Source organism: Salvia hispanica, chromosome 5, assembly GCF_023119035.1.
Source record: "Salvia hispanica cultivar TCC Black 2014 chromosome 5, UniMelb_Shisp_WGS_1.0, whole genome shotgun sequence".
NCBI lineage: Eukaryota > Viridiplantae > Streptophyta > Magnoliopsida > Lamiales > Lamiaceae > Salvia > Salvia hispanica.
The window spans coordinates 3,940,528-3,950,709 of record NC_062969.1 but is presented as its reverse complement, the minus strand read 5'-3'; the positions used below and the strand labels follow the sequence as shown (position 1 = coordinate 3,950,709).

General features: G+C 37.5%; 1 protein-coding gene across 3 annotated transcripts; it reads left to right on the top strand.

The window, feature by feature from the left end:
* The first annotated feature begins 3,442 nt into the window (after nucleotides 1-3,442).
* Nucleotides 3,443-10,148, top strand: LOC125188421 (two-component response regulator-like APRR1). Of its 3 annotated transcripts, XM_048085253.1 has the most exons (8): nucleotides 4,101-4,231; nucleotides 5,097-5,206; nucleotides 5,649-5,810; nucleotides 5,888-6,021; nucleotides 6,803-6,973; nucleotides 7,264-7,372; nucleotides 8,507-9,511; nucleotides 9,608-10,148. In XM_048085253.1, exons 2-7 carry the CDS (start codon nucleotides 5,134-5,136, stop codon nucleotides 9,490-9,492), a joined length of 1,635 nt encoding a protein of 544 aa, XP_047941210.1. In that variant the 5' UTR covers nucleotides 4,101-4,231; nucleotides 5,097-5,133; the 3' UTR covers nucleotides 9,493-9,511; nucleotides 9,608-10,148. The 3 variants fall into 3 exon arrangements, with proteins under 3 accessions (XP_047941209.1, XP_047941208.1, XP_047941210.1); XM_048085252.1 differs by lacking the exon at nucleotides 5,097-5,206 and having other exon boundaries at nucleotides 3,443-4,231; nucleotides 5,897-6,021; XM_048085251.1 differs by lacking the exon at nucleotides 5,097-5,206 and having other exon boundaries at nucleotides 3,445-4,231.
* Nucleotides 10,149-10,182: the final 34 nt, after the last annotated feature.

The following is a 10,182-nucleotide window of genomic DNA, read 5'->3' as shown; positions in this document are numbered from 1 at the left end:
CTAAAGCCAATCTGAATCCTATTCGTTATTTCCAGATTCACTTTAGATAATATGGAGTAGTAAAAATTTATGCCTACTTGATACGAAATATTGGACGAATACTCCAGAAAAGTATAGTTAGAGGGAAATTGTTGGTATACCAAATTCAAATTCAAACTCAATGCTCATAAGTCATAGATTTGAAATTGTAAGAGTCTGGAATTTGGGGAGAATTCTGGTGACAGCGTTGAAATTCCGGATTTGGGTGAATTGGATTGTGGAGGCATTCATTGTAACAAAGAAGTAAGGGAGGTGTTTATTGATTATGATGTGTTTAGAAAAGAAAAAAATCTGAGTGAGTGAGCAAAAAAGATAGAATTTGAGCAAAGAAGCAGAGGATTGATTTTGTAAATATGTGGAGCTTCAATTTGGTAAAGGAATGGAGGAGAGATTACGGAGATGAGTTCCTGAGTTCAAAAAAGTCAAAAGAGAGGGTGGTGTTGGCCAAAGCATGGAGCTGCACGAGTGAATTAGGGAGGTGGGAAAGACAATTTCATAGTAGAAGCAAGGGGAAAGAAGAAAAGTACTCCAGAAATAAATAAATGTAAATATCAATAAAAAAAATAACGATAGTATAGAGTATAAAAGGAAACGACGTGGCTTATAGTGAGGAATGAAAAAGGAAAAAAATTGATGATGAAGGAGGCGCTCAGCTGGCGCTCATTTTGAGTCGCTCAGCATAGCATTCCTCAATAGTACTATATGCATTACACTATCATATAGATTAAGTAACAGTACTCCCTCCGTCCCAAGGAAGATGACTCCTTTTTTGGGCGGCATGGGATTTTATGCAAATTTATTTTGTGTATTGAGAGGAGAGAGTAAAGTAAGAGAGAGTGAATAAAGTTGAGATAAAGATGTTTCCGTTTTAAGTAATGAGTCATCTTAGCTGGGACAAACTAAAAAGGAAAGTGGGTCATCTTCAATGGGACGGAGGGAGTACTATATAATTAGCACAATAAATATTTTGAACTTGGCCCAGGCCCAGCCCGGCCCACTTACCATCTGGGCCCGGGCTCAGGCTAGGCTCATTATTTATTCCAAGACCCAGGCCCGGCCCCGCCCGGCCTGCTACAGATACGGACCTGGACTGGGCTGGGCTCAAATGTCGCTGGGCCTCACCGGGCCTGGGCCGGGCTGGGGCAACCCAGCCCACTTGACACCCCTAATCACATATACAAGTAGGAGTGTATAATTACACACGGATGTAAAGAGAGAATTATAGAAATGCATTTCCGTTTCAATTTTCACACACACACTAATCATTATGAGACTTTAATATGAGGGTTGGAGATTGAGTTTGTTTATAATAAGATTATTGTTTTATTAACTTAGAAAATAAGTTTGAGGCTTTGTTGAGGAACCACGCAATATTAGGTGTCAGTAAGTGTGAAGGCGTTGAGAATTGGAGCCGCAGCCTCGACTGTCTTCCCAATTTGCTAAACTAGCATTTTTATTTGAATTATTTAACTTTCACATCTTAAAGAATGTTCTTTATAATAATTGTAAGACTTGAAGTAATGATAGAATGTTATTTTTCTCTATGGAATGCGTTCAACCTGTCTACACCTTTTTCTAAAGCCACCCCTTACTTATTTAACATATCTTTCTGGTTACATAGTTTAATTGAGTCTTACTATAAAAGGAATCAACTCAATATTTGAATAAGATAATCTATGGTTGGAGAAAGCAATTTGACAAATGGAAAAGGCATTGAATATTATTGAATCATCCAAACTTTTTCCCTGATTATTTTTGGAAGCTCAAGACAGGTCCAACTTTGAAGCAAGATACCAGATAACTTTTTGTTTTCAATTGAAGTTTTATAATCACCCAATCATATGTTACTTACAAGTTGCAAGTAAGACATTCTCATTAAAATTGTAGATTCACTGAAATAACTTATCCCTCAATTCGAATTATATTTTTGTTTTTTCCATGTAATCTTTCTTCTTGCCAATGATTGATTATGCTTTGAGTTATCTCATTCTCCTAGTCTTAATCAGTGAAGTTTTAATTGTCCCCACCAACTTGGCCAATCCCACTATCAATATACTAATAATCAATCTTAATCTTTAGTTGAAGTTTACCGTATTATCAATGGAGATTAACTAAGAGTGTCCACTATAGGGGAGCCGCGAGCCGCGGCTCCCTATAGTGACTGGGGTGGGCAGCCGCCGCGGGGGGGTGGACGTGGGCGCGCCACGATCGTGGCCCTCCTATTGTGTTGGCCACGAGCCGCGGGTCTCCATATTTTTTTATTTTTATTTTTTGAAATTCTATAAGTATACACATTTTTTTACCTCATTCCTACACAAATTCTATAAATATACCCGTTTTTAATTAAAATATACACAAAATGAAAAAAATAAATTATTTGGTGGCTTGGGCATGTCCACTGTAGTGTAAAACATGGGCGTTGGTGGCCCAGCCACGATTTTATGGCTTGGCCCGGCCAACTATAGTGGACACCCTAACTGCTTTAAGATCTAGCTGTCATCTAATCTTAATTTAATCTGTCACACAAGAATTATGTGACGGATCAAGTTGATTCGGCAAAAGTAAAATAAATTAAAGATAGTTAAAGGTTTTCAGGCGACTAGGAATAAGTCTTTTAATATATATATAGAGCCATAGAGTTAATTATGCATATTCTAGATTTCAATCCGATTCTTCAAATATGTGAATTGTGAAACATTTAATAAAAAAATTTCATTTTTTATTCTTTCGTATAATTTCTCAAAATAAACTAGAATATACATGTACAACTTTAGGCTTCCATGTCATATTTCCAACCCAAAAAAGTGCAGATCTATGCCATCTATGCAACTTTCTTGGAGGGCCATGATCTTTACATATATTTAAAAGGTCGAACCATATATAAACCTTTTAAAAAGCCATATATATTCCCTTTAAACTCGACTTGCCATGTCATCATTTTAGAACCAGATATTTTCAATATTTGCAAGGTTCGAATATCTTTGAAGACATGAAATCTGTGGGACAACTTTGGTATCTACACTTAAAATAATGAATACCAATTAATAATGAAAGATAAACTCGGTACCCATTTTGTCCCAAAACAATCTATCATGATTTAAAAAGATCTTAAAATATCTAGTGACACACCAATCAAAAAGAGCAAAAAATATCTAGTGGCATAACTCGGGCTACACAACATTAAATTCAATTTTTGTACTAGTAAAAATTAAAATTTGCGGACACAAAAATTGATGACCAATCACGGACCATAGGGCCCCACCAAAAAAACGAAATGCTTGCTCGAGTCTATCTTGATACACAGTCACAGCTCATCTCTCCGCTGACGTGGCATCTTTCTATCTCTATAATATCTCTCTTTTCCACTTTTTCACACCCGGGCCTTTCCTAAATTCCACGTCATCCATTTTCCTAACATGCGCCGAATGCGCACGATCTCCGCCCTCCATTCGAAATCAAGACGGCTGCCGTCACGCCAAATCGGGCCGCTCATTTTAGCACCCAGCACTAGCAGTTAGAGAGAAAAAGCGCCAATAAAATATCCGTATCTTCCTTTTTCGGTATTTTATTCTGAGCTTTTCGGCAACAAGCGAAGGAAATTCACTCTCACTTTACATATAAGTAATTTATGTGCGAAGGAAATGATATAGAAGTGTAGGTACTGGGTAGATTGGTGGGGGGCTAAAGTGCGCCGGATTGGGGACGGTGCCGACGTGGCGGCTTGGGTACCGTTGGATTGGGGTTGCCTATTTCAGCTGCTCGCGGAGCTTCCCTGCCATGATTGATTGCGAGAATTGTCAACTAGTTGATGAATTGACGCAGCTGCCTATTTGATTTTGACGTCGGAGGTGTTGGTTTGGTTTGTGATGATCTGGAGAAATCGAAGTTTGTGGTGGATTTTGGTGGTGTACTGTATTGGATTGGAGTAATTTTGACCTTTTTTTTTTGTCGGCGGTTTATCGATTGGGGTTTTTGAGGTGTGGGATGGAGTTACTCTAGCGCTTATTGTTTTAGGGGGCCCATTTCAACCCTAGTTCGTTATTGAGGCTGATAAGAGTGATGGAGAAGAGTGAGATGGGGAAGACCGGGGATGGGTTTATTGATCGGAGTAAAGTGAGGATTTTGTTGTGTGATAATGATGTGAAAAGTTCTGAGGAGGTTTTTACACTTTTGTGTAAATGTTCTTATCAAGGTTTTGATATGCTATTCTTCTTCTTTATTTGTAATTAATTGATTTCCTTATTGGTTGAAGTTTTTTTATGTGCTGTTTAGTAGATTATATACAGATTATTCTTGTTTGGATTATGTGTACTGCTATTTATGAAGTTTTATAGTTTTTTAATGATCTATGCTTGGTGATACCTATCTTTCATGGATCCAATGGATTAACAAAAGTTGCCTTTTGTGTTGTTTAGTAAGTCATATATTATACTGATGATTCTTATTTGGAATATGTGTACTGCTATTTATGCAGTTGTAAAGTTTTTTAATGATCTATAGTTGGTGATACCTATGTTTCATGGATCCAATTGATTAACGAAGCTGGAGTTTATTGTGGATTAAGAAGCATATGCAGCTCCTTTAATGGCTTTACGAGGGTAGTTTCGCTCTTATAGAAAATTGGCTTAATTGCCAATATGATGTGATGTAGATTTAGTCAAGGATGTAGGTTACTGCATTTAGAAGCCTGAGTTGTTCTAAGTCAATGTTGCAAAGATTTTAAATGTAAAATGCATTGATTTCCTCTGGGAATGCTTGATTAGACCCAATGAGTAAGTAATTGGAATATGTGTAACTGCATTCCTTAAGTTTCAGTACTTCAGTAAAACTTCCTGGCCGGCTAGATCACAACTTTACTTCCGTAACTGGATCTGAGCTGTCCCAACTGATTCCATGTGCTGAAACATGAGCCCAGCTGTTAGCTATATCAACCTCACAGAGCTCCTCCTTACTTTTATCACTTTCATCTTTGTCATAACAATTCACATGGAAAATATTGGAATTGTTTACGTAGAACTCATTCTAATTAACTTTTACATCATTTGTCACTTAATCAGTTGACGAAGATATAGGAGTTCATTCAACTCCGTGTATATGCAGTACTGCGCATCTCTACAATCGGTTGCTTTAGTACTACATTCTGGAAATTTTCTGAATCGTATCTGCAGTAAGGGTTTCTGTTCTTTTTTTATTGTCTATAAAGTTCCCATCAGACACGTATAACAGATGTCAGAAAATGAATTCAATTTGGTGATTGTTTGAGTAGAAAATGTGCTGCAAGTTCTTAATTATCGGATTCTTTTGTACCCTGAAAGGGGTTATTAGTGTAATTGGTGCCAGTTTCTCTGATGTTGTACCGTGATCTATAGTGGATTTTAGTAACTTAAGAGAAAGAATGAAGACAAGTTCACGATCTGTCTTAAGAGCTTGGAGGAACTTACTAGTTTTGAATTTTGGAACAGTTGCCAGATAAGAGTCTGACAAACTTGAGAAAAAAAAGCAAGGATCTAGTTATTGATTTTGGAAAGTTGACTTGATTTTTAATTTATATCATGCATTCAACCATCTGCGAATTTTGGGTGCTAAATGTAATGAATCTTTATTTTCAGTGACTGCTGTAAAGTCACCAAGACAGGTGATTGATGCACTGAATGCAGAGGGGCCTGATATAGATATTATTCTTTCTGAGGTAGACCTTCCAATGTCTAAAGGACTGAAAATGTTAAAATATATTATGAGGGACAAAGAGTTGAGACGAATTCCTGTGATAAGTAAGCATTCACTCTTTTCGTTACTCGTAGAGCTTTTAAAATATAAATATTTGAATCAAATTTAATTGTTTTGCTAGTGATGTCAGCTCAAGATGAGGTTCCCCTTGTTGTCAAGTGCCTGAAATTTGGAGCAGCTGACTATCTAGTGAAGCCATTACGTACAAATGAGCTGTTGAACTTGTGGACTCATATGTGGAGAAGAAGGAGAATGGTACATTACAATCTAGTATAAAGTACTATTTATACTTTTCAAAATTTCAACAAATTTACATTAACAGCTGTGCATGACTCTTTATTATTAATCATGGGCGGATCTACATGGTGTGTTGGTGGGGCATTTGCCCCTCCTCAAAAGTTTATACCAATGTTATTTTTCTTTAAATTTAAAAATTTATTTTAAATTCTCCTTTAAATTCCCCTTCTCATTACTATAAAATTAAAATTTGTTTATAATATATTTTTGCGCCTCCTCACATCAATTCCTGGCTCTGCCCCTGTTCTTAGTCATCTAGAAAACTTTCCCCTGCAAAGTGATATACTGAACAAATGAAGCGTAAATTCCGAGGTTTTACTATCTTGGCTCATGATGGGTCTACACCAGCTAGTGCCACTTCTGCTTTGTTGGATCCTTGGTGTGCATCAGTTACCCTTCACATACTACAAGAATAAACTCTTAGATAGGGATTAGGATTTAGATAGATGGTTGTTAAGTATAAACTTCATCATGCAAACCATGTTTATAGAACTAATTTGCCATCATTTTTAGGCATTTGTAAGACTTATCGTGCTACCATTCATGTATCGTGTTTAAAATCACTCTCTTTCTTTGCACCCAGGCTACCTTGAAGCAAGGTGTCGTAGTCATATTGTCAAATTTCCTATGCGGGGTGTTGTGTGCATAGATTGTGTTTTCTTTGAGAGTGTACATTAGCAATGCATTCCATAATGTAGTATTTAAACTATGATGTATCTGTCAACTTTTTCATCTGCAGCTTGGACTTGTGGAGAAGAACATCATAAGTTATGATTTTGATCTGGTGGTTTCAGACCACAGTGATGATGCTAACACCAATAGCACTACCTTATTTTCGGATGACACAGATGACAAGTCCCGAAAGAGTACTAACCCAGAGATGTGTGTCTCAACTCACCAAGAAGATGAGGTGAGTTTGAATGTATTGAAATCACCCTTAAAGTATACAATTCGCGACTTGTAGTTTTTCTAGCGGAACAAGTCAGCAGGGAACTTCTTTAGGTATAACTGAGGAGTAGTGATCTTGAGGGGAGATTATTTTGGTCAATCCAATATGATCTTGTAATGAAGAGCTTAAAATGATCAGAGCCTAATACTATATCAACATTACTTGCAGATTCAACTACCTTTTAGCTGCTTATTCTCAATTAAGATTTGATCCATATGCATTTGATTTGTCTTTGCATCTATAATTTTCAGATAGATACCACCACAACTGCTCCTATAGCTACTGTAGATGAGGCTCGGCGGGAGTGTCAGCCTGATGTGCCAGGAATAAGTGACAGGCGTACATATGAAATGAGGATAGGTGAACTGATCACATGATTTAATCATTTTGTGACTCGTTCAAGCTGCTTATCTTGTGCTCGTGTGTATGTGTGTGTATTTCAAGAATGAAGTCAAAAGTGTGTGTACGTGTGTATTTCAAGAATGAAGTCAAAAGTGTTTTTTCCTTGGGTTATTTGCACATATGAATCCTATGTGACTGTTAACTAAAAGCTGGAAGCATGGATCAAATAGTTACAGTGCCTGTTTCATTTGATATGTAGACCAGGAAAATTGTGGATCCCTCTGGTCCCGACTTTCTGGGGACCTCATTTTTGTAGGAATTAGTATACTGGTATTTTCATGATCATATGACAGCGATCTGGTAGTCCAAATGAAACTGGAAGATTTCTCTGCAACTTTTGCTGCTTGCCTTTTCATAACTAAGCAGTATCACAGGTTTTCCCAACCCTTGTCCTCCCTTTAGGGGGATCTTAAATGTTAAATCATTTTATTTCCGGACTGCTGAAAAATCTGAAGATGCTTTGCTATCATACATATTCTGGTCCTCTGGATGTGGCCAAACTGATGTTTCTGAAGTTTCCTGTGTAGATCATTAGCTATGGATGTGTTTCAGTCCTTCACAAAAATATGAAACTCACGTTCTTGTTCATGAAGCAGGTTGTTGATGTGTAATAGCTTCAAATACAATAAAGTTTTTATGCTCATGAAAGCAAATCCTGTCAAAGCTGCTTCAACTTAGAATTCTCTCTTTGTTTCACCTAAGGGTTTTTGGCTTATGCTCCTCCATCAATTTTCATATGCCATTATGATTCTGAATAAAGTTTTCAAGCAATTTATGCAACTCCAGTGCATTTACATGCTAGAGAAGTAGAACTGTAATTTTGAGTTTCTTTAATCTATTTCAGTCATGAACAGCTTTAATTGAGCTTAAGTTCTGGTTCTTTCCCCTCTTTGATAGTTTTCACAGCAATTTTAGTGTATGAGCTATCATTCATTGATTTCTTCTGGGTGCAGCACCATTGTATTCTTTTGAGTTATTTCTTGAGTATCTTACTGAGATTTTAAATGATTAAGGCTTGACCAGAGCAAGCTTTTGTTGAGTTTTCCTGTTCCCATATGACATTAGCCTAAATGTGCTTTTAAATTTCTTCAGGACAAATTTTACCTTTTTTAAGGAAGAATGAATTCAAGATAGGTGAATCATCTGCTTTCTTCACCTATGTCAAATCCAGCATATCCAAAAGCACAAACCATGGGTCTTCTTCTGTTCCTGAAAATACAGCTCAGCATGTGAGCTTTGTGGAGAATCACATACTGAATGGTGAAGTGGGTTTTAGCATCGAAGCAGAAAAGACCATACTGAATGGTGAAGTGGATTTGAGCGTCCAACGAGAAAAAACTCATGAGACCCTCGAAAACCAGTTGCCGCCAGATGAACAACCAAGCAGTAGTAGTGCTCCTGAATCGTTTATTATGGACAGGTCATGCACTCCTCCTAAATCACTGGATATATCTCAACAGAGGAACTCAAAGGAGTTCTCTCAGGAGCATATGCATTTAGGAAATGATTCTCCTAATGATGTGACTGGATCTTACCCATATCCTTATTACATGTCTGGAGTAGCAAATCAAGTGCCCATGTCATCAGCATCTATGTATCCTAAGATCAACCACGATATAAGCAACCGTGCTAATTCTGCTTTGATTCCTCAGTACAATCATGTTCCACAATGTCCTCCTCACATCCCTGGAATGGCATCTTATCCTTACTACCCGTATGGTATATGCTTACAACCAGGTCAAATGCCTAGTCCACATCCATGGCCATCATTTGGAAATTCTACGTCCAGTGAAGTGAAGTTAAGTAAAGTTGACCGTAGAGAGGCGGCACTGTTGAAGTTTAGGCAGAAACGGAAGGAAAGATGCTTCGACAAGAAGATCAGGTATGTGAATAGGAAAAAACTAGCAGAGCGTAGACCTCGTGTAAGGGGCCAGTTTGTGAGGAAGGTGAATGGTGTTGACGTGGATCTTAATGGCCAACCTGAAGATGATGAGGAAGAAGGGGAAGAATATGATGAGGATGATCAAACTGCTAATATGGAACTTTCACACGAGGATGGTGTGTCCATGTGCCAATAATGATCCTTACCCAATGAAGGTACTCGGTTTGTAAATTGTAATGGTTTTCTCTCTCTTGCCATTACATATCCTCACCTTACCATTCACTTGCGTATTTAATCACTTTGTAATGCAGCCTGCAGAAACAGAAAGCATGCGGGTCTTGTTGCTCACTGTTGATTAGTACAGATAACATGTGACAGATCCTCTCCGATCATCACCAAATGGTTTTGCATTCATCTTTGAGATCTTCCACGTGTAATCATAAAAGATAAATATCTCTGGACATGAAGGTAGGAGTACGTAGAGCTATTCTTGGAGATTCTCGTTGGGTCTGGGCTGAGGAGACGATTTGTGGATTTCTGCAAGTTCTTTAACTGTCTCTCATTGGATTCTCGAGATTGAGGAAAAAGGTAAAGTTAGATATATCATATCTGGATTAATTTCCAACAGCGACACTTACAGACCGCTTATATTTTAGCTGAAACTATTGCCATCCTACCCACAGTGGATGATATATAAGACCCATTTCTGAAGTGCTAAGGGTATCTTTACCATGAGAATTTAGCTATGACTTCCCTTTTACATGACTTGTTTCTAAATATAACAAAATTTGTGTTGTGTTTGTTTGCTACATATGTTTTGATATGGTTGATACAGAATAAGATATTCTATAACATTGTAATGACTTGAACTTCTAGCCTATTGGTT